The sequence below is a fragment of the Apodemus sylvaticus genome, chromosome 6 (assembly GCF_947179515.1).
Source record: "Apodemus sylvaticus chromosome 6, mApoSyl1.1, whole genome shotgun sequence".
NCBI lineage: Eukaryota > Metazoa > Chordata > Mammalia > Rodentia > Muridae > Apodemus > Apodemus sylvaticus.
Genome location: NC_067477.1, coordinates 67,201,008 through 67,226,764, shown reverse-complemented (window position 1 = coordinate 67,226,764; position 25,757 = coordinate 67,201,008). Strand labels below are relative to the sequence as shown.

Here is a 25,757-nt window from a genome sequence, read left to right as displayed (position 1 = left end):
GACACTCTGAAGCTAATAGAAAAGAAATTGGGGAAGACCCTTGAGGAGATTGGTACAGGGGGAAAGTTCCTGAACAGAACACCAAGAGTGTATGCTCTAAGATCAAGAATTGACAAATGGGACCTCATAAAATTACAAAGTTTCTGTAAAGCAAAGGACACCATCAAAAGGACAAATCGGCAACCAACAAATTGGGAAAAGATCTTCACCAACCCTACATCAGATAGAGGGCTAATATCCAATATATACAAAGAACTCAAGAAGTTAGACCCCAGAAAACCAAACAACCCTATTAAAAAATGGGGTACAGAGTTAAACAAAGAATTCTTACCTGAAGAACTTTGGATGGCGGAGAAACATCTTAAAAAAATGCTCAACTTCATTAGTCATCAGGGAAATGCAAATCAAAACAACCCTGAGATTTCACCTTACACCAGTCAGAATGGCTAAGATTAAAAACTCAGGAGACAGCAGGTGTTGGCGAGGATGTGGAGAAAGAGGAACACTCCTCCACTGCTGGTGGGGTTGCAAATTGGTACAACCACTCTGGAAATCAGTCTGGCGGTTCCTCAGAAAACTGGGCACCTCACTTCCAGAAGATCCTGCTATACCACTCCTGGGCATATACCTAGAGGATTCCCCAGCATGTAATAAGGATATATGCTCCACTATGTTCATAGCAGCCCTATTTATAATAGCCAGAGGCTGGAAAGAACCCAGGTATCCCTCAACAGAAGAATGGATGCAAAAAATGTGGTATATATACACAATGGAGTACTATTCAGCCATTAGAAACAATGAATTCATGAAATTCTTAGGCAAATGGATGGAGCTGGAGAACATCATACTAAGTGAGGTAACCCAGTCTCAAAAGATCAATCATGGTATGCACTCACTAATAAGTGGATATTAGCCTGGAAAACTGGATTACCCAAAACATAATCCACACATCAAATGAGGTACAAGAACGGAGGAGTGGCCCCTGGTTCTGGAAAGACTCAGTGTAGCAATATAAGGCAAAACCAGAACAGGGAAGTGGGAAGGGGTGGGTGGGAGGACAGGGGGAGGGAAGGGGGCTTATGTGACTTTCGGGGAGTGGGGCGTCAGAAGGGGGCAAAATCATTTGAAATGTAAATAAAAAATATATCGAATTAAAAAATTTTAAGAAGTTTCTTCTATCCCACATGTCTTTAATCCCAGAACTTGGGAGGCAGAGTTCAAGGCCAGCCTGGTCTACATAGCTAGTTCCAGGACAGCAAGGGCTACACAGAGAAACCCTATCTCAAAACAAAACAAAACAAAATAACCAACAAATAAAGCTTCTTTTTCTAAAGATTAATTTTTTAATATTTTAAATTATGTGTGTGAGTTCATGTATGGATATGTGTATGAGTGCCCGCAGAAGCCAGAGGCACTAGAGCTGGAAGAGTAGTGAGCCACCGGACATGGGTACTCGAAACCAAACTCCAGTTCTTAGGAAGAGCATCAAGTGCTCTTATCCATCTCTCCAGCCCCAAGAACTAAAAAATATCTTAAAAGGAATGAGCACAGTATACCTAGTTCTATGCTTTCGTATAAGGTGGTATCCAGTAATACTGTTGGCTATTACAAAACTGACAAAATAAATATCATGGAAATTATATTCTAACATTACACAAATACATACTATAGAAGCATAAGTATCTAATTATGGCATTATGCTATAGCAATCATTATAATAATATATTTAGGTAGTTCTTTCAGTTTGAGGCTATGACAGCTTTAGTAACTTTTTCATTCATTAAATGCACATAGGCTTAGTTTTGGTTCTAGAAATATAATAGTAAAAAAGGTCTTTGTCCTCACGACCTTGATATTCTAATGTGTGTATGTGGGAAGGTGGCACAGCCATAGCCACTGGTAGGGAGCCAAATATATAAAGAGTAAAGAAATAGTGGCATTGATCCTTCTGAGAAAGGGAGAACCAATTTTCCCCAATGGAGTGATACTAGGCTTATCAACCACATTTCAGGATAGATTCCATTGTGAGGGAAAACTGGTTACATAGAATGAACCACATGGTTTGTCTGTTTATGTGTTTGTTGTTTTGTTTGTTTTTGTTTTGTTTTTTAATTCTTGGTTTTTTTTTTATGAGACTGAAAGAACATGAAGCTAGGTAGATAGGGAGGTGGGGAGGCTCTGAGGAGTTAGGGGAGGGAGAAAAGTATTCACATATATCGTATGAAAAATTTTAAATAATAAAAATAAGCAAATATGATAACTTTGCACAGTGATAAGTGCTATCAAGAAAATAATACTGGAGTAAGGAGATGACTTAGTGAGTAGTGCTTGACAGATAAACAAGAGGACATGTGTCTAGAACCCCAGAACCCAGGGATGGCAGGTGCTTGCACGGCCATACAGCAAACTGAGAGGCCCTGTCTTTTAAAAACATTTATTTATTTATTTATTTTATATATTTATTTATTTTATTTATTATTATTTATTTATACTCCACACATGTGGACATGGCAGCAAACTGAGAGATCCTGTCTTTTAAAAAAAAAACTATTTATTTATTTATTTATTTATTTATTTATTTATTTATTTTCCAGATATTATTCCTGTCCACCCTCTGACTGTTTCACATCCCATATCTCCTCCCTGTCCCCCTCCCCCATCTCCAGGAGGATGTCCCCCCCATGACCTATAAACTCCCTGGGACCTCCAGTCTTTTGATGGTTAGGTGCATCTTCTCTGACTGTACCCAAACCTGGCAGTCCTCTGCTGTACAAGGAAGGAGGTGAGGACTGATAATCTGAGTTTGTTTTCTGACTTCTATGTGCATGTGTTAGGCACTGCCAGTGTGCACACAAATGTCTGCATACACCACACAGATTTAAAAAGGCAATATAGGGCAAAGTGATAATGTTCTTGAGTATAGGGGGTTCTTTAGCTATAATGATTTGCAAAGATTTTACTGTGAAACTGTCACAGAAGTGTGAGAATAATGAGAATAAAGAAACTTGAAGGGGAAAAAATGCAGCCTAATTAAACACTTCAGTATCCAGAGTCTCAGATATAGAGACTAACCTTGATCTGGTGGAAGGTAAAGATAGTGAAAGCAGGTTGGTAAATCACTAAGAAATGACAGGAACAGTGATCAGAGGGTAAGTAGAAAGGTGGGCACAGCACATGGGAACACTGGGTTAAGTCTTACTCTGTGCGCAAAGAGAAGCTATAGCTCTCCTGTCTAGATCAAGTTGCTCATGTGGTGAGACAATTGGCATGCAACCACTGATATAATTTTCATCCTCTATTTTTGTCACCAGGAATATACTTTAAAAAGTTGGGGTTGTGGGTAGATTATGATATTAAATAGAAATTGTAACATTATTATATTATGATCTGAAACTACAAGTAAAATTTCTGTGTTAGTTTTGTCAACTTGATATAAGCCTGGGTCATCTGGGAAGAGGGAATAGCAGCTAAGAAAATGCAGCCATCAGACTGGCCTGTAGGCATATCTGTGGGGCACTTTCTTGAGTAATAATTGACATGGGAGGGCCCAGTCCACTATGGATACTGTCACTTTTGGGTAGGCTGGTCTTAGGTTGTGTGTGTGTGTGTGTTTGTGTGTATATTGTCAGAGACCAAACTGTGGAAAATCAGACCCTCAACAGCTCTCACCTTGAGATTTCACTGACCTTTATGTTTACAGCTGAACCACCCCCTTCTTCACACAAAGCTGATCAACTGGTTCTCAACCTGGCCGAACACCTGGGGTTGTCTAGGCAGAACCAGCATTCCAGAAACACTGCTGGATGCCACAGCCAACATCCTCCCGGATGACCTTTCCTTCTTCTGTGCTTTTAGCATTCCCCTCAGCCCCTCCCTACTTCCTCTTAAGGAGTGTTCAAAACCAGGTGTTTTGCTTTTCATTAAAGAGGCTTTGACAAGAACCCCCTTTTGCTTGGCCTTGCTCCCTTTTTCCCTCGCCCGTTTCTCTCTTTCAGGCTTGGGTTCCCCTAGGCTCCCTGAATAACTAGGTCCCGTGGGTCGGGACAGTATATATAATATATATATTCCTCAAGCCAAGGAAGCCATGAGGAGCAAGTCACTAAGTAGAATTCCTCCATGGTTCCTGCCCCTGCTTCTGCTTGAGTTCTTGGCCTGGCTTCTCTCAATGATGGGCTGTAATTGGGTCATATAAGCCAAATAAATCCTATCCTCCATATTGCTTCTAATAATGGAGTTTATTACAGTGACAGAAAGCAAACTATCGCAATTCCATAGAATCCATTAATTATATTAGAAAGCCCACTTTTATTAAAATAATGAACACTTTTTGTTATTATTCCATATACTTTCAAAATTAATTTTTCAGATTATATTTAGCTTATAGTTCTTTGGGAAATCTTTCACATGCTAATTTTATTTTTAAATTAAGATAAAAATAGATTTGAAATAAAAATTGGACCAAGTAGAGTCTTTACAACCCATTTATTTCAGAAACTATTGTGATCAAGTTTCAAGACATGACCTGCTGTCCATTACACTAATAGTATTTCAAAGGAAACAGACTTAAACAGAGTACTTCTTCTTCCTCTTTTGGGGGTTCAGGAAATGAAAGATAGCCTAGAGAGTCCAACTAAGTATTTTACAATTATCTCAACTTGATCTTTATCAAACTTCTAAAAGGATGATTCAGCTACCTTGGAAGCAGAGTATCTGCAAGTGGCTGCAACAAGGAGACAGAGAAGATAAGAGAGGCTCCTCTCAACACTTTACACCAATGCTTGCAGCACTTTTGATTTTTAGGGGTGAATACAGTCAGTTAAGTGGAAATTATTTTTAACCATTTTTCATCAATCTTTCTCAGGTAGAAATAATTTATAGAACAGAAGGCTTCAACTAGGTTATATCAGGATTTTTGGTACAGTGGCATATTTCTAAGAGAGACTTTACTAGACTGAATGGCTAATTTGTTCAAAAAGTATAGTCTATGTTACAAAAATTCTGCTGCTATTATATTGAGCTTTGAGAAACTTTCACTACATAAAACAATGCTATACTTAAATAGGTCCAGGAACATTAACTTTTCATTCTGAGCAAATAAAATGTTTAAAAATAATTAAAAAAAAACCAACACATATTTAAAATAAAAGCCAGAATGTTTTTGTTTTTATAAAATGGATATAAATGACTTGTCCCCTACCAAGTTTAAAGCATAGAACCAGGATCATAAATAATTCTAGCTTGCCAGAGGCATGGCTATTTCTTTACACTGACTGTCGACTACCTGATTTAATTAGAGGTATTACACTCTGTGTTGAGGTCAACAAGCTTTACTTTCTCCAATATTACACTGTGGCCAGTGCTCATTAATGTGTCTACTGAATGGATTAACACACCTGAAGATATATGTACAAAGGACAGGGGGGACAACCTAATGAAATCCAATTGTTCATTTGTAATAGGACATGTTCTAGGCCTCAACTTATTACCACTAATGTGGAATTTATTAAATTCAGGAGAAAAAATACCAATACAGAAAGTGATTTTTTATTAAGAAGAACTGGTGTAAGACAACTCCTATGATTAAGTTTAAACATTCAGCCCCTTAGAAAGAAAGAGATATTACAATGAAACCAACACGTAAGGCTGCCAAGGGAGAAAGAGTAGACGAAAAGAAGAGCACGTTTTGTTTTTGATTTCCATGAAAAGAAGGTTTAAAGCAGCAATACTGAACCATGAGATCATAGTTATATCTTCTTTCTGTTAGATTTTAAGACAGACAAACAAACTAAAATTGCTATAACTAAAAAAGCTATAACTAAAATTTAGGCCGGGTATTTCTTCAATAACATTTATTTTAACCACAAGGCATGTGCATGTATTTTAAACGTTTTAAGAACTATAACCTGTTACCAAGACTGGCCACTTGACAACCTGAGTTCAACATTAAGAATCCATATGGTGGAAGGAAAAAACTGACTTCTGCAAATTGTCCTCTGACCTCCACATGTACTGTGGCACACATGCAAGCATGTGCACATTCCCCACCCCACCCACCCACTAACCAACCAACCAACCAACCAACCAACCAACCAACCATAAAACATCACTTTAATAAAAACCAGACCAGGCCAGAAAGTCAGCTCAGCAGTGAGAGCCCTGTGGTTGAACCTGACAGCCTGAGTTACACCATTGGAAGCCTGTGATGGAAGGTACGAGCTGGTTCTCAATGCCCCACACATGTGCCATGTCAAGTGCACCCCACATGCAAAACACATTCTAAAATGCAATACCCCAAAGGCACAGTATTAATTCTACCTGATACTCTGTACAGATTAAAAGTGATGTTTGTTTGTTTGTTTGGTAGAAGAATGGGGAATGTGCACATTCTTGCATGTGTGCCACAGTACATGTGAGTGCCGCAGGACAACTTGTGGGAGTCAGTTTTTTCCTTCCATCAAAATCCCAACAATGTAACAGAAGGAGGGAAGATGACAAAATACATTATATATGTATAAACATATATAAGTAACATAAGTAAGCTCTTACTTTGCATTTGTTAAGTTAACAAGATAAAAGAACAATTCCAGTAGATTTGGCAAAAACAGAAAACTTATTCGAAAGCTTTTATATGGAGTCTTTAAGAGATGTTCAAAGGCAAAACAATTTTAAACAAAAGCTGGAGAATTTATACTTCCTGAGTCAAAACTTAATGCAATAACCATCAAATAGTATGCAACTGGTGTAAGGACAGACATTTAGACTAGTAAATTAGAAGACAGCAGTGTTCTTACAAATAGTGATGGAAAGACTGGGCATTTATTTGCAACTCTGTTTTGCTTTGTTTTTGGATTTGGTTTTTTTTCAAGACAGGGTTTCTCTGTGTAGCCCTGGCTGTCCTGGAACTCACTCTGTAGATCTAGCTGTTCTTGAACTCAGAAACCCACCTGCCTCTGCCTCCAGAGTGCTGGGATTACAGGCTTGTGCCACCACTGCCCGGCTCACTTGCAACTCTGTTATCACACTCCATACACTAGAAGTACCCAGTGTGAAAACTTAAATGCCAAGAGCTAAAGCTCTCAACAAAATGGAGACATATATCTCCATGATAGTGGATTTGACAATGGGCTCTTGGATTGATATTAAAAGCAGAGGCAGAAAAAAAATTAGAGTCCATATTGATCAATCATATACTAGACAAGGGATTAAATATCTACAATGTAAAAGAACTTCTATAACAACATAAGAAAATAACAAACATATGAGTAAAGGACTTGGATAAACATTTCTCCAAAGTGGATAAACAAGTGGTCAGTGTACACAAGAGAAGACGCTCACTATTACCCACCATTATAGAAACAGCCACTTCCTTCGGGACAGGCATGATGGTGAGAAGGGGAGAGACAGGGGGACTAGGAGTGTGTGCTGCACAGTGAGTTCAAGAAAACGTCTGGAATAGACAGATAAATTATGCCTCAAAAAATCCAAGCAAAATAATTACTTTGAAGTTATCAGGATGTTTACAGTTTTTTTTCTAACAAGTGTTGATGGTGGTGTGGAAAGGCTGAGACCATTGTGCATGCTCAACACGGATGTAAAATGGTACAGCTGATACTGCACATCTTCAGATGGATCTACATACAGCATGTACAGAACACAACAATGTAGGTATATAGCCAGATGAATTAAAAAACCAGCATCCAAACAGTATGCCAATGCTCACTGCAGTATTATTCAAATAACAAGAGGTGGAAGTAATTCAAATGTTTATTTATAGATAGATATCTGGCCATATAAAAGAATAAAATTCTATTATGTGCTATGGCATGCATAAAATCTTAAAAATATCTGGCTAAATAAGACAGTACAAAAGGACAAATATTATATGCCTGTACTTATTCTAGAATTGGCAAATTTTAGAGGCAGAAAGTAAGTTGGGGGGTGGGTGGGAGTGGAGGGAGATATGACGAAATGCCTGAGAGAAAATGATGAGTTGGGGAATAAGTCCATCTGCAGACTGGAGAAAGCTGTATGTTCAGGAACACCCAGCACTTAGGAAGAAACCAAGGGGTATAGTAGAAAGATACCTTGAGGTATATTAGAAAGATACCTTGAGGTCAAGGAGCCATAGAACTGATACTATTAAAATATCAATATTACTCAAAAGAATACTGATTTTGCTAATCCTAACCAAAATGACAGTAGCTTTTTGAGAAATATCAAAACTAATCCTGTAATTCATACAGAACTACAAACATCCTTAATATCCAAAGCAGAGAACGAAAAACAGTTTTGTTATACTCTCTGACTTCAAATTATATTACACAACTAAAAGTGTGTCTGAAAATTTAATCCTGGATGAGGTTTTCCTATACTCTCATTCAGTAACAGGCTTCTGACATGAGGTGTAAGTGGTGCCTGTGCAAGCAATGCTTAAACGACAGAGAACAGCTGGGTGTCCTCCGGTCAGGTCTACCTGGAGGTAGTATTAAATAACCAAGTTCTAAACACTGCTAGTCTTCAAAAGCCAACCACAAGCCTATTGCTTTATTTGTGCTTCTGACACTAACTATAAATGGAAGTTCTCAAAACCTTTTTCTTTGGGGGTCAACAACTGTGCTTAACTGACCACAAAATTCAGAATATATTCACTGGCTTATGATAAAGAATACAGAATAAGAAATACTGTATTACAGTGGTTCTCAACCTGTGGGGTTGATTCATTTGGGGTCCTATCTATCAGATATTTACATTATGATTCATAATAGTAGCAAAATTACAGTTGTGAAGTAGCAATTGTTGGGGGTCACCACAATGTGAGGAATTGTATGAAAGGACCCTAGCATTAGGGAGGTAGAGAACCACTGCTGTACTAGTTACTCACATTTTGACCAAATACCTGATAGAGAGCAGCTTATGGGAAGGTTTCGTTTGGTTTCTAGTTCAGAAAAATACAGTCTGTTACATCAGGAAAGAAACAGTGGTGGGAGAGATTTGATCCACAGTGCTGATCAGAAAGCAGAGAAAAAGAACCACCAGCACTTAATTGGCTTCGTGTTTTTTCCAGTCAGAAACTGCAGCCCAGAGAATGATCTGCCTTTGGGGAGGGGTAAAGCCTTCTTTCCTTAGTTAAATGCCTCACAACTCTCTCTAAATCCCATGAAGCTACAATCGAGATTCGGCACTACAAATGTACAGGGTAAGACAGGAAGAAGGGTTGTGGAGCCTCCGTGCTGTTTCTGGCAATGCGGTTCTCTGGGAATACATGTGTATTTGGCTATCCACACACTCTGTGAACATTGTCCTTTGGGTTCATATGGAGGCTTCATGGAACAGCCATGGAGCACCGCAGAAATGTCACTAGACTAAGAATATGACTAATGTTAATGGGTGAAGTGGGGGGGGGGGGGACACAGCCTGAAGCCTGTCTGTAGATTCTTCTTGCTCTCTGTCTGAACATCCCTTTCCCAGGAGTGTGGGGTGAGAGCTATTCTGAAATGGGGGTCTTACGATTTACTTGCAGTCTGGACTATTGACTTACAGCTAGTTCCAAGACAGAAGGCAAGCGCCGATGAGTATCTATGGCTTGCCGTGGGTAAGAATGGGATAGGTGAAAGTCAAGAGAAAGGTTTTTTCCGCCTCTCTCTTCTTCCTTCTGAGGCCTGTTTCTGATATCTATTGCCTTATTAACACTATAATGATTCAGGAAATAACAAAGGTATTTTAAGTCAGAATTCATGGATAAAAATTAAGACACACACACATATAGTACAATAATCAAGATGGTACTGTCATAAAAATAGATCTGATACCAAGGTAACAAAATAGAAAATGTGTAAATAAGTACAAATGTCTCAACATTGATCACAATAATATATGTGAGGAAAGAACATATTCAATAAAGGGAATGGGAAACCTAGATTTCCATATGCAAACTAATACATGAGATGTATTTTTTACCACTCACAAAAATCAACTCAAAATGGGTAAAAGACCTAAGTCTTAAAAAGATAAATAAGGATAGTTACTTGACAATGGCTTTAGCAATAATTTTTGTTTGTCACATTAAATATCTGTACTACAAAACCAAAATGAACAAAGCAAAAAGGCAACCTTCCAACTTGCAAAAAAAAAATCTGCAAACCACATGTCTAATAAAGGGTCAATAGGAACAGTATTTACATTTACAACTGAATTAGCAGAAAAACAAACAGATGATCAAAATGGGCAAAGGCACAAAGGCCTGACACTGATTCTATGATGTGCTTACAGACAGGAGCCTAGCATGGCTGTTCTCTGAAAGAACCGGTAGCTGACTGAGACAAGTGTATATACTTAGACCCAGCTACTGGATTTAAGTCAGGGACTCCTATGGTTGAATTAGGAAAAGGATTGAAGAAGATGAAGGGGAGGGTGACCTCATAGGAAGAAACATTCTATAATCTGTGATAACTAGCTTTATCAACTTGACACAATCTATAATTATCTGGGAAAAGAGTCTTAGTGAAGGATTTTCTGAATTGGGTTAGCCTGTGAGCATGTCTGTGTAAAAGTTTTCTTAATTCAATAAACTTAAGTGGGAAGGTCTAGTCTACTGTGGGAGGCACCATTCCCTAGACAGGGGTTCCTGAACTATGTAAGTTTGGAGAAATTAAGCTAAGCAGAAGCAAGCAAGTAGGTGAGCATATGTTGTAGTCACTGCTCTCTGTTCTTTACTGTGGATAATATTTGAAGTTCCTGCCTTGACATCCCCACAACGATAGGTTGCAGCTTGGAATTGTGAACTAAAATAGACTCTTCCATAAGTTTTATCACAACAGAAATGAAACCAGAGTAATATCCACTAATGACAATGGATAAAGGAAATGTGATATATGTGTATGTGATGAAATATTGATTAGCTTTAAAAAAGAAAGTTCTGCCATTTGCTACAACATAGACAAACCTTAAGGAAATTATACTAGGTAAAATAATGCAAGCAGAGAAAACATACAGATTCATTTATATGCAGAATTAAAAAAATCAAATACATAAAATATAATAAAGCCCAAGTTTGTTTTGATATATACCTATAATCCCACCACTCAGGAGATTGGGCAATAGGAACATGAATTTGGGAACAGTTTAGGCTATATGGCAAAACTATATCTACAAATAAACAGAAAAACAAGTGACATGTAACAAATGAACAACAACAACAAACCATACCAAAAATAACAATTCAGTTGATCAAGTCAGGGTGAAAAATATGGAGATAAAGGCCTAAGGATTCAAAATAGCAGGTTTAAACTAGTATGATTTAATTTAATTTTTTTTTTCCCTCAGCACTTACTTTTTTGGTCAGAGAGTCATCAGAATCAGAAGGCATTCTTGTAGATACATGAAACATTACTTCTACGGTAGAGGTAGCAAAATACGGAGTGGTCAGTCCAGTGCTTTTGTTCTTTTGCAGTCCTCCCATGAAGCCACAATGATTTGTAAGGTTTACCTAGAATCAGTGAAGAATTACATAAACCTTAGCAGAAAAACTTAGAAACATTGTTGAAAAAGAAAAGAATTCACTTTACAAAAACATCAGGAGTAAAGTTTTTCACTCTGTTCTACTCCTAGGTCAGTCAGTGCCTTGCTCAGGTACCATCAGAGGCACTTCCTCCTGCAGCACACGGGACAAACACAGAGACCCACTGCTGGACTATGTGCAGAAAGTGAGAGCTGAACACTCAGCCCTAAGCAGGTTTGTCTCCATCATGTCTCTTCCCTCAAGCCTCAGCGAATCACACAGAAGAGAGGACAGAAAGGGTCGAAGAGCCAGTGGACACCAAGAAAACAAGGCCTTGTAAATCAGTAAGATTGATCCACACAGGAGCTCACAGAGACTCAGCAGCACACGTGGGCCTGCACTGAGGGGGTCCTTGAGCTAAAAGAAACAGACACGTACCCCATCCCTAACTCAGAATCAATCTCCAGTTGATAACCACTTGCAAATTAAAATTTAGTTTTCTCCAAGAAAGTCTCATTGGGAAACAAACTACTCTTAAGGGTAGACTGCAAGCCCAGAAGTAGATGGTCACGAGAAAACAAACTTGAAGACATCTGTGGTGATTCCTTGCCTAATAATGTCACGTCAGGACATTTTCATTCTTTATGTTTAAATTTTTTTTAAAAAAATTTATTGCTTTTCTCCTGTTTTACCCTAAAGGTCCTTTGCATATATATTATAGCCTCCAGTTCCATGTTTTTATGGTAGTGGGTCTGTTTCTTGTGCCTTCTCTTAGGCTCTTTTCCTCCTGCTTAGTCTTATTCTGAAGTGGTAGTTTTGTTTTATTATATTACATTTTGTTATTATCCTCTAGACACCTGTTTTTTAATGAAAGATGGAAAGGGGTGATCTGAATGGGAGGGGATGTGGGAAGGAAGTAGAGGGAAGGGAAACCACAGCAGAATAGATTATGGGGGAAAAAATCAATTTTCAGTAAAGCTGAGAAAAGGAGTGAGTCTTTTATATGCTATCAGCCAATTATAAACCTAGCATTACAGCTGGCTCTCTGTATCTCTGGGACACACATGTATAGATTCAACCAACTTTAAATTGAAAGTATTCACACACAAAAAATATGCTTTTCTAAACAGGTACAAATTTTTATCTCTTGCTATTAATATTTTTTAAATAATAGAGCACGACAACTATTTTATTTTGTTTGATATTGGGTCTTACCTAGCCTAGGCTGAACTTGAATTCCTGATCTTCTGCCTCTACCTTCCAAGTGCTAGGATCAGAGGCATGTGCCACCATCCAAGATATGAAACTATTTATATTTTATTGGGTATTATAAAGAGATAACTTTATTAGGATGATTTGTTCACCCCAGTGTATTTTTAAAATAGTATTTAAGGGTCTCTAATTAATTAGGAAATTAACTATCTTCCTAATTAATTAGGAGCTAATTAATTAAGAAAGAAATTAACTACTGTTTACTGTGAACCTTGTGTTAGGTATTAACAGTGAATTATATAAGCTTTGGGACACTGAACTCAGAGGAAAAATCAAATCTGATAGGACTTGTGGTAAAGTATAAACAATGTCAACTCACAATTAGATATCTCGTATTTAGTTTCAAAACTGTCTTCCTGTGAGAATCTGCACTTACTCACCAGGCCAAGGTTACCTGATGTGTGGCCTGTTGGAGAATTAAAGCAGGCCACAGTTAGAGAGGGGCCATAGTGAGACTGAGGCTGTGACAATATTCACTGAGAGCAATCAGACTTTTATTTATTTATTTATTTATTTATTGGTTTTTTGGATTTGGTTTTTTCGAGACAGGTTTCTCTGTGTAGCCCTGGCTGTCCTGGAACTCACTCTGTAGACCAGGCTGGCCTCGAACTCAGAAATCTGCCTGCCTCTGCCTCCTAGAGTGCTGGGATTACAGGTGTGTGCCACCACCGCCTGGCGCAATCAGACTTTTTATACCTTTATCAGAAACAATATATTGGCAATTGCCGGGATCAATACAACTGCAGTTGCCAGGATACAATGATGCTTGCAACTTATGCAGGGCACACAAAACTAATGTTTGAGATCAATTGTCCTGTGAAGCTTCTATGCTCCCTTGACTTCTAAGGAAACACAGAGAAATACAATGCAGCCTGAACACTTCACTGCCTGAGGGAGTGCCTAGGTTTCTCAGCAAATGAAGGCATACAGTGTCCCAGGGGCCATGGACTGTAACCTGAGAAACCTATGATACATGCCTCGCAAGGCAGCTGGGCCAGAGCCACTTCACGACTCTGTAGCTTCCTAGTCAAGAACCCATTATGGCCTAGAATAAAAAATGTGAACAAAATCCATAAGATTTAACTGTACTTAAGTACATTTAAAAAATATCAATTGATCTATATGAAGATGTGGAAACAGTTAAGGTCATGATACAATACACAATATATATTAGTATCAGGATTGTAGGACTGGATGATTCCCTGTATCTATCTGATGCACAGAAGCTAAGGTAATGTTCTAGGAAGAGCTGAAAAGCATTGGCTTTCTTGGCCTCTCACACTATCTGACTTCTCACACTATCACACTTCAGTGTGGGGAGTGTCTCATTACTGCCTTGGGAGTGATGATGGAAATCTAGGTTTCCTATTAGAGCTTTGACATAGATGTGCAGATTTTTAGGAGCTCACCTCCTGGTTCTTTGGTCTTATAAGTTGTTTTTACCTATATAGTTTTAGGTTACCGGCTTCTTCAGCGGAGGAAGACTTGCATCTGCAATCAGGAAGACTGCAATCTTCTGCAGAAAGCAACGAATGCTGCATTCAGTTGCTTTCTCTTTACTTAGTCTGAGACCCCCAACCCATGGAATGATACCACCCAAATTTAGAGTGGAGTTTCCCACCTCAATTAATCTCATTTAAAAGGTTCCTCATGTCCAGAGATTTCTGCCCCCCTCCCCCATCGTGATTCTAAATCCCATCATGATGTCGAACAAAATTAAGCACTACAGTAATTTTTATGGCTAATATTTGCTTGTATGAAATATATTATATTTACTCAGTTATTCACATATGGACATACATACGCCTTTTGTTATTATGCAGCAATGAACACAGCTATGTAAGAGAGCTTAAGCTTTTACTTTTCCTTGGTAAGCACATAGCAGAAATATTTTGTTACATGGTGTCAAGTTTTATGTCAACTAAACACAAGCTAAAGTAATCTGAAAGGAGGGAATCTTAATTGACAAAATGCCACCGCAAGATCTGACTGCAGGGTATTTTTCTTGATTAGTGATTAATGGGGGAGAGCTCAGTCCATTTTGGGTGGTACCATCCTTGGACTGATGGTTCTTGGTTCTATAGGAAAGCAAACTAGTAAGGAATGTAACCCCTATCCCGCCTATGCGTCAGCCCCTGCCTCCATTGTTCCTGCCCTGTTGAGTTTCTGTCATGATTTTCTTCATTGATGAACAGTGATATAGCAGTATAAACCAAATAAACTCTTTCTTCCCCAAGTTGCTTTGGTCATGGTGTTTCATCATAGCAACAGTAATCCAAACTTGCATATATGATATGTGTATGCCTGGTGGGGGAGAAAGAGAGAGGGGGGAAAGGGGAGGGCAGGGGAGGGAGAAGGGTAGAGGGAGAGGGGGAGAGGGGAAATGAGAGGGAGACAGAGGGAGAATAAAGGGTAGAGGGAGGGGGTAGAGGGAGAGGGGGAGTGAGAGTGTGTGTGCCTGGGGGAGGGAGTGTTATATGTATATGAAAGTAGAAGAGGGTTGTTGGATACCCTGGAACTTTTGTTATAGGCAGTTGTGAGGCTCCCAACATGGGTGCTGGGAAACTCTCAACTGCTGAAACTTTTCCCCAGACCCTTGACTACTACTCTACTACTACTGCTGCCACCTCTTCCTCCTCCTCCTCCTCTTCCTCCTCTTCCTCTTCTTCTCCTGCCCCCCTCCTTTATCTACCTTGTTCCTTCTCCCTTTCCTTCATCTCTGGTAGGCATATGGCTATTAGGTTATGCCAGCAGCATCTGTTGAAAAGATTATCCCTTCTCTAGTATATGGTATAGGTCAAACTTTAGTTAACTATAGACTTGTGAGCTTATTTCTATACTCTATTGTATTCCACTGGTTTGTAGGTCTGTCCTACATTATTTTGATTAGTACTGTTTAGTAGGCAAATCTGAAATCAGAAGGCACATGTGAGTCCTTCCAATTTGCTCTTCTTCTTATGTAGCCCTTACTTTGACTCTATGGTTCTTCAATACAGAAAATCCATGTTTTGTTTTAAAAATTTCTTTAAGGCATTTTTAATTACACCCTTGTAACTGAAATTTTTGTCATCTTTGCTGGGTAACAAAGTATATCTTCTATGAGAACTTCCATAATTCACACAGGTAAACTAGCCAGTAACCCACAGAATATATTCCAAGTGGGAAAAGCTTATATGTTAAGACACTGGAAAAACACTAGCATTAAATGTATAAGTAGGTAAGAAGTGCCAGTGCTCTGTAACTTTATAGTCTAGTGCAATGGTCTTCAATAACTTTACCAGATACTCTCAGTTCAAATTCTGTGAAATAACTGTCAAGTATAAGAAAAAAAAATCATTGTAAGTTTAAATGGCTACAGAGGATATTATTTAAACTATACTGAATTAAATATACATTCATCAAAATCAAAGTGACTTGCTGAATCTGGAGTTGTGGATTTGGCCAGTGGGCTAGTCAGCAAGCTCTCAGAATTTGTTTGTCTCTACTCCCCCAGTGCTGGGGAATCCCTGCCACTGCCTGGCTTTTACACGGGTGCTTACCTAGTGAGCAGGCCGGTCTGAACTGATTCATCTCTCCAGCCCCTCTGTAACTGCCTCTTAAACAGCACAGCACAGCAGTGAGTACACAGTATTTAGTCTACTAGGCATAAGTAACTTTAAATTAGTTTAAATTATATAGGAGGCTATATGTTATTTTATATAAGCATTCCAATATTTTATATGAGAGATTGAGTGGTTTCTGATATCTGCAGATTGATATTGCAGTTGAGGGCTATATACAAAACAATGGCTGGTGTAACAATACCTCCCAACCAAGGCCAGCTACAAAATCTTCATATGCTTGGCTTCCTCCTATATTGGTGAGAATGGAGTATTTATCTTCTTGTCCTTCAGCAACATAAAATACTGCAATCTTGTGGGTCTCTCGGCTACAAAACAAAAAAAAATTACATTCATTTTTGTTTGCTCTTTAAATTTTATGTACAGAGTATACAGGAGTAAGAATATGAAAAAGACTCAGATGCGACAGTCTACAAAAGGAGACACATAATTACAAGAGAAATAAAAGTCATAAAAGTGACAAAATTGCATGGTTACTGATGATGAGAGAATTAAAGAACATCTAATACTGAATTTGGTAAAGTTCTGCGGTGTGGGTGGGACAGATAAAGGAGGACAAATCACTAAGGAGTTGCCACTATGCAGTGTGCCTGAATCTCAGGGTTAAAGCAACTGTTTTAGAACTAAGTAACCATCAGTAAGAAGTGTATTTCCCCAAACTGTTTCCCCAACAGAAGAAACACAAAAAACTGCAAGGGTTAATTGCCAAATTCTTGAACAATTAACTTTTAGTTCTTTCTAAATTAAAAAGTGTTTATAATCACAAACTTATAAGAAGTCTAGCAACCCAAGCTAACTAGTCCATCTGTGTTTGGTGAATATTGGCAAACTTTAGAATCATAAAAACAAAAAGGAGAATCTTATACATATTTCCTGATTTCAAAATTTGACCAGATATAAAATTATTTTCTTGTTGTTGTCAAATTACTGAAGCAGCAGCAGCAGCAGCAGCAGCAGCAGAAGAAGAAGAAGAAGAAGAAGAAGAAGTACAACAACAACAACAACAACAAGGACCATAGCTAACAACAAACAGATAGAAACTATAGTATTTAAAACTGGAGTCTGACAGCCAGATTTTTCTAAGTATTTTGAAGTTAAGTCATGACTATGGGTTTCCATGTCAGCAACAAAGAAGCTTCAGCAAGTTTCTGTCACTTGCTGAAGGGGGTGGAGTTCCAGAATTACAGAGTATCGATCTGGATGGCTTCTTTTGCAAGTAAAACCCAATGTAAGAACCCAGATGTCCCTCAACAGAGGAATGGATACAGAAAATGTGGTATATTTACTCAATGGAGTACTACTTAGCTATTAAAAACAATGAATTCATGAAATTCTTAGGTACATGGATGAAGCTAGAAAATATCATCCTAAGTGAGGTAACGCAGTCACAAAAGAACACACATGGTATATACTCGCTGATAAATGGATATTAGCCCAAAAGCTTAGAATACCCAAGATATAACTCATAGACCACATGAAATGCAAGAAGAAGGAAGACCAAAGAATGGATACTTTGATCCTTATTGGAAGGTGGATCAAAATACCATGGCTCACAGCCAACCAATAGAATGAGCATAGGGTCCCCACTGGAGCAGCTAGAGAAAGGACCCAAGGAGCTGAAGAGGTTTCAGCCCCACAGGAGGGACAATAAGTACCAACCAGTAACCCCAGAGCTCCCAGGGACTAAACCACCAACCAAAGAGTACATATGGAGGGACCCATGGCTCCAGCATAGATAGCAGAAGATGACCATTTCTGACATCAATGAGAGGAGAGGCCATTGGTCCTGTGAAGGCTTGATGCCCCAGAGTAGGGGAATGCCAGTTAGGAAAGTGGGGGGGGGGTGTTGGTGAGCAGGGGTAGAGGGGATGGGACAGGGAGTTTTCAAAGGGTTAATGAGGAAAGGGGATACCATTTGAAATGTAAATAAAGCAAATACCTAATTAAAAAAAAAGAAAAAAGGAATTAAATGGCCAAGGTCCACTACTAACATACTTTAAATATATTTATGTTTATGTGTGTGGCTGTTTTGCCTGGTTGTGTGTAAACTACATGCATCTAGTGCTTGAGGGCGCTAGATTCCTGGAACTAGAGTTACAGATGCCACATGAGTGCTGGGAACCAAACCTGGGCTTTCTGCAGGACCAACAAGTGTTCTTAACGACTAAATCACCTCTCCAGCTTCCACTAATGTGCTTTTGATTCATATCACTGAAATCCTTGAAACAAAATGGGAGGACGCCATGTAAACTGTGATCAAGAGAGATAACACAATTCTACCAAGGCCACATTACCATGTTAACTTCAAATAATAAAACATCTGTGAAACAAAGGCTGTTTCTGTAAGATAGCCAAGCAATTTAATCATTGTTAACTAGATCAAGAAAAAAAGAATATAAGCAAGCAGGATGGCTTGGTAGATAAGGTACCAGCCATGCAAGTCAGACCCTGAGTATAATCCTTGGAAACTACACAAAAGGAGAGAAGAAGTGGTGACTCCCACAAATTTGTCCTTTTATTTCGTGCCCCCATCTCTCCCTCTCCCTCCTCTTTACACAATAAAAAATTAAAGCAAGAAAAAGGAATCCTGCTACTAAACTCATACTTTACACAAAAAAATGAGAATACTATAATGGCTGGTTTTGTGTGTCAACTTGGCATAAGCTGGAGTTATCACAGAAAGGAGCCTCCCTTGAGGAAATGCCTCCATGAGATCCAGCTGTAAGGCATTTCTCAATTAGTGATCAAGGGGGGAGGGCCTATTGTGGGGGATACCATCCCTTGGCTGGTAGTCCTGGGTTCTATAAGAAAGCAGGCTGCGCAAGCCAGGGGAAGCAAGCCAGTAAGAAACATCCCTCCATGGCCTCCGCATCAGCTCCTGCTTCCTGGCCTGCTTGAGTTTCAGTCCTGACTTCCTTTGGTGATGAACAACAATGTGGAAGTGTAAGCTCAATAAACCCTTTCCTGCCCAACTTGGTTCTTGGTCATGATGTTTGTGTAGGAATAGAAACCCTAACTAAGATAAGTAGTATTAACAAATGCATGTCAACAAATACATAAATTAGATAAATTAAAAGCACAATAAAAACTATAAACTGCTAAAACTAAACTGAAGAAGAGACTGAATATCTGAAAAAATGCTAACTATACAGTAATTTTATCAGAAAGGAAAATGTCATATCACTTCTACTTGTAGATGACATAGATTTATACATAGAAGGTATGGAGACAGTGAGACAGCTCAGTGAGTAAAACTGCTGCACACATGCTGTACACACACACACACACACACACACACACACATAATAAAATTAAGCTAAAAAATCCTTGAGAATCCAGTAGACAGCTATTAGAACTACTTCATGAATACACAAGGTTGAAGGCTACCTAATTTCATACATAAACTTCAATGTATTCCTATACATGTTAGCAAGGAAGAGTCAAAATAAAGAAAATCTACACTGGTGCCAGAAGTATCAAATACTTAGGTATAAAAATCTGTAAAACCTTGCTGAAGGAAACGAAAACCCTACACTGAAGACCCCTTTAGTTCACAGGCTAAAAGACTCCATATTGTTAAGATGGCAGAGCTCCCCAATCCACAGGCGCAGTGCACAGCAGTCACCACCAGAGTCTGAGCTTTCCACCTTATGCTTGTCAAACTGGCCCTAAAATTCACAGGGAAAATGCAACCAACTCAAGAGCTGGAGACAGAATAGAGCTGGACGACTCATACTTTGGTTTTTTTTCTTTTGAGATGGGGTTTCTCTGTGTAGCCCTGGCTGTCCTGGAACTCACTCTGTAGACCAGGCTGGCCTTGGACTCAAGAGACCTTACTGCCTCTGCCGCCCAAGTGCTGGGATTAATGATATGTGTACCACACCCCACTGAAGAACTCACACATCATAGTCTTAAGACTTGTGGCAAAAAAAAAAAAAAAAAAAAAAAAAAAAAAAATCAAGGCACCACAGTACTATATGGCAACAATCAAATGCCTAGAAATATGGTAATTGCTTTTTTTTCTGTCTTTTTTCTTGAGACAAGTTCTCACTATGTAGATGAGTCTTGCCTCAGACTTACTGGACAGCACAGGTTAGCTTTAAACTTATGATTCTCTTGTCTCAGGTTCCCTAGTGCTTGCATTTTACATGTGCCAAGTCTAGTTGACCAGTTGCTTTTGTTTTTTATAATGGTAACATGGAAATTCAGTGAGAAAAAAAATCCCATTAACAAGTAGTACGGGAATACTCAGATAATTATGGAAAAGAATGAAGTTAGATCTTATATCATCTACATAAAGTTAAATCAAACTGAGTCACAGGCCCAAATAAAAGAGCTGAATCTATTAAAAGTCTCAGAAAGAATTATCAGATTTTGAATCGGGTCAGGCCTTAATTTTATTACTAGAGAAGAACCCTTACTAGTGTTCACATGGTGTAAAAAAAGCCATTATCAATCCCTAAAATTTTGTGCTATAGATGATATCAAAAATAGTAAAATGAGAACCTACATTATGAGAAAAATAGCTGTAAATCATATCTAATAAGGAATTTGCATCTAGAACTATATAAAGAACTTATAACTCAATACTAAAATGACAACACAAAAGGCTAGCAAAGATGAGGTTGGAGAGATGGCTCAGCAGTTAAAGGAAACTGCTTTTCCTACAGAGGACCCAGGCTGTTTCAGCACCCACACCGAGGCTTACAACCATCTCTAAACCCAGTTCCAGTGCATCTAACATCCTCCTGCAGGCACCAGGAATACATATGTTGCATATACATAATGCACTTATACACATGAAGTAAAAATATCTTTAAAAAGACTGTCAAAGAATTTCATTTCCTAGAACTTCCATAAAACTATACAAACTCAGTGGTTTTGCAGTGTCATGTCTCTAAGGTGATGGAGCAAGCCTTTCCCATCTAGTTAGCAATCCTCTGTATTCCTCACCTAGCTGTAGCTGATTTCTGCCTTGTCACTCGCTTTCTTTCTATGTGCATGTGTGTTTCTTAGAAGCACATTTAATTGAGTATGACCTTATCTTTAATTGTATCTGTGTCCTGATTTCTAAATTACAATCTGAGGTTCTGTTGTATCTGTGCCCTAATTTCCAAATTATAATTTGAGGTTCTGGGTAGACATGAATATTTTAGAGGCATTATTTAATACAGTATAAATTTGAGTACTTTCCTCCAAAAGATATACAAATGGCCATTTTAATCACTTAAAAATGCCCAAATAATATATTGCAAATCAAAATCACAAGACCCAACACTCTAAGTTATTTATTTATTTTTTAAACATAGAAACTTTTTTCTTTATTGAATATTGTCTTCATTTACATTGCCGATGGTAAAACCTTTCCTATTTACCCCCTTCCCAAAGACCCCTAACCCCTCCTCCTTCCCCCTGCTTCCATGGATATGCCCTTCCACCTGGCATACTCCCACCTCCCGCCCTTGGTTTCCCTTTGTTGGGGCCTCTGTTGAGCCTTCACCTGACCAAGGACCACTCCTCCCACTGATGCCTAACAAGGCATTCCTCTGCCACATTTTTGGCTGGAACCATGTGTGCCCCTTGGTTGATGGTTCAGTCCTTGGGAGTCCTGGGGCATCTGGGTGGCCGACCTCATTGTTCTTCCCATGGTGCTGTAAATTCCTTCAGCTCCTCTGGACCATCCTCCAGATCCTCCATTGGGGACCCCATGACCAGTCCAATAGTTGGCTGCTAGCATCTGCCTCTGTATTTGTAAGGCTCTGACAGGGCCTCTCCAGAGACAACCATGGCATGCTCCTTTTGGTATACACTTATTGTCATCCATAGTAGTGCTGGAGTTTATGACTGATTATAGGATGAATCCCCAAGTAGGGCAGTCTCTGGGTGGCCTTTACTTCAGTCTCTGCTCCACACATTGTCTCCCTTATTGCTCCTGTGAGTATTTTGTTCCCTTTCTTGGAGGAACCAAAGCACCCTCACTTAAGTCCTCCTTCTTCTTGAGCTTCCTGTGCAGGGTAAATTGTAACTTGTTTATTTTGAGCTTTTGGGCTAACATCTGCTTATTAGTGAGAGCATACCATGTGTGTTCTTTTGTGATTGCCAACACCCTAAGTTAAATTCATCTACTAGGATGAATTTAAAAGGCAGGCGGCACTAAGCATGCCAGGACAGAGAGGGCAGAGTCTGCACACATTGCTGGGAAGGATCAGAAATACTACATACAAATCAGGTTGGCAGTTTCTCAACATAATAAATGAAAAGCAGCTCTAAAATTGGATTGTATTGATGCTTATTTAGTAAACATACTATTAGCTAACATATTAGATAATAACTATATTTCAATATTGGTTTATCAATCTTAAAGCTGCACACTAAAGATAAAATGTCAATAACAAGAGAACCTGCTAAGGCTAGATGACATATGGAAACACTTTCTACTTTCTTATCGATTTTAGTTTTAAACATAATACTGCTTGGATTTTAAATATGCTTAAATCAGAATTACATTTAATTAATTAGATAAATTAAGGAGGTCAGCAGTGGTTTATGGCAAGGTTTTCCAGAACTGATGCTTAAATTGGGAAATTGGGACTTGAAGGGTAGACATATATATATATATTTAGCTAGAACTTACAACCTGGGATCATTTCATTGTTAATAAAACAGACCCCCCAAACAATGCCCCCTAAAAAGAAATATAACATTCAGGTCTAGGTCTAAGAAAGAGCTGTGAGCCAGTGATGTGATGGATAACATGTCTGACTACAGATAGAAGATTCTGTTATGCAGAAAAAGGATAAAATGTGTTTGGAAGTGATAAAAACAGAACTGAAATTAATGAAATAGAAACAACACAGGAACTGAAGAAAGCTCATTTGGTGAAACTCTTGCTATGTAGGCACAGGATCTGAGTTTGATTCTCCAAAACCTACTTAAAAGAAAAAAAAAGGTGTTGTGGTGTATACTTAGGATATCAGTGCTTGGGAGGGAAAAACAGGTAGAACCTTGTGTTCACTGACCAAGTAGCCAAGCTGAACAAGCTTAAGGTGTTGTGGATTTTTAATGCTTGCATTACATTATTTGAGTTTCCAAAATTGTAAGAGAATCTATATGTAAGACACTGAGGGTCCCTACCCACAGTTTGCTTTGATTGCTAAATAAAGTTGCCAGAGGCCAATGGCTGGGCAGGGAGAAAGAGGCAGGACTTTAGGATTCATGGGCAAGGGGATCAAGGAAGGAGAATTGCCTTTCAGGGAAAGGAATAAGATCCAGGCTTGATTGTTGCAGAAGAGAAAGCACATCAATCACATAAGAGCCAGGGAAGAGAAGCACCAGCGCCCCCCCCCCCCCCCCACTGGATCTAGGGTAGCAAAGATAGAAATACAGATTTTAGAAACTAATAACTAAGGAGTATCTGGAGGGAAGTGTTAGCAACATGGAAGTTTGGAAGTGGCCCAGTCATTGAGCTGTTTAAAATATTAAAATAGAAGGGTGTGTGTGTGTGTGTGTGTTTCTTTTAATTGGAAACTCAGAACATTGGGGTGGGTAATGAGGAATGTGTGCCGCTGCAGGGGCAATTTGAGTAGCTTTAAATGACTAATGCAACATTAAGTCCAGTTAGAAACCCTGTTTAAGAAATAAGGTAGATGATACTAGAGAAATGATATACAAAGTTGTCACTTATCTTCACATGCATTTCATATGTGCACCTGTATATACACAAATGAACACACACACACACACACACACACACACACACACACACACACACACACACCTGCAATAGGAAAGTTTGTTTATTTCAAAAAACTAAGATGAGAAAGGGAATAGGGTAGAGAATTATGACATGTTCGAACTTTTGGTCAATGTAATTCATGTGAAATAGGCAAAAACTCCATTCTTATCCTTTTGGTAATAGGTATCTCAACAAATCTCAATGAAATAAATTTTTATAAATCAGACAAACAGTAGTAAAGTTGACCCAAAATCTGAAAAACCCTGAAAAAGACAAATCAAATGAAATCTGAAATTTCAAGTAACAGATAATATTAATTTTATGAAGCTCACTACAACCTTCATTCTACAAGCCTACAGTGAACACAATAAAAATGTCCATAGAACCTGGTAATAAATGGACTTACCACTTGAATTTACAAAATAAAATTTTAGTAAGCTGAACAACCAAGCAGAGATTTTTTTTTAGATTTATTTATTATTATTTTATGTGTAAGGGTATTTTGCCAGAATCCTGTATGTATATATGTGTACCAAGTGTATGTTTGTTGCCCACAAAAGTCAGAAGAGAGCTTTAGACTCCCCAGGGCAGGAGTTATAGACAGTTGTAAGCTACCGTGTGAATGCTAGGAATCAAACCCGGGTGGTCCTCTACAAGAGCAACAAGTGTGCTTGAAGTTGCTGAGCCAACTCTCCAAGTCTATACAGTTTTTATACTAAAATACACCAATTAGTTAAGAAATTGAAACTATAGGAGTACCTGAATGGGTGTTAAAAAGAATTCTGAACAGAAAAGGAAAAGGAGAAATGTTGCAATTATAATATTCAAAAGTAATAATTTTGATAACATATACAACCATTTAATTTTTTATTGATAAAAATCCTATAAGATATGCTTGTATGCTTGCTATGCAAAATCATCCATTTTAAATGAACTTTTCCTGAATGAGGAAAAAGAAGAGTTACTCTCATTACAATCAGAAAAGGCAATGATGTCTATCCATTTATACTACATTACTTACCACTGAGCTGAAAGTTCTGGTCAGTGTAAAATAAAAAGAGATTGTTTGAAGATAACGGTTTTATACCTAAACGAATCTTAAGATAAAGAACCAACTATAAGATGCTTAAAAGCAGTATAAAAGTTCACTAAAGTGTTGGGTCCAAGATAAATATTAATAATGGAAAAAACAAAAAATATAATATGAGGGACTAGAGAGATGACTCATCCATTAAAGGCTAGGCTCAAAAGCAAATTGTCAAAAATATAACATTGAGTATCCTCTTTATAATTAACAATAAATTATAAATGTAATAAGTTTAATAAATAAAATATCCAAGAATTACCCATATTAGTAAGGTTTGGGTCTCTGAATAAGTGAAAAGACAGCATAATTATTCATGGAAAATGTATTACATAGCTTTAATATATTGAACATATATACAAAACAACAGATAAATCAACAGAAATACACATAGCTTTGAAGCACAAAGCTTAGTGTTTGATAAAGGCAATACTAAATCAATAGGAAAGACTGGAGTTAATTTAACAAATTATAAAAGTAGATCATTTTCCAACATCCAACTTAGTTCTAATTCTCTTTTTAAAATTTATTTATTTTTATTATTGTTAT

At 38.2% G+C, this 25,757-nt stretch overlaps 1 protein-coding gene across 3 annotated transcripts in view; it reads right to left on the bottom strand.

The window, feature by feature from the left end:
- Ralgapa1 (Ral GTPase activating protein catalytic subunit alpha 1) overlaps window positions 1-25,757 on the bottom strand; it is a 234,562-nt gene that overhangs the window by 42,223 nt on the left and 166,582 nt on the right. For all 3 annotated transcript variants that reach the window (XM_052185821.1, XM_052185824.1, XM_052185823.1), the window contains exons 35-36: window positions 16,574-16,697; window positions 11,330-11,485 (exon numbers count right to left, since the gene is read on the bottom strand). In XM_052185821.1, coding sequence (XP_052041781.1) covers window positions 11,330-11,485; window positions 16,574-16,697 — 280 coding nt within the window. The remainder of the gene's footprint in view (window positions 1-11,329; window positions 11,486-16,573; window positions 16,698-25,757) is intronic.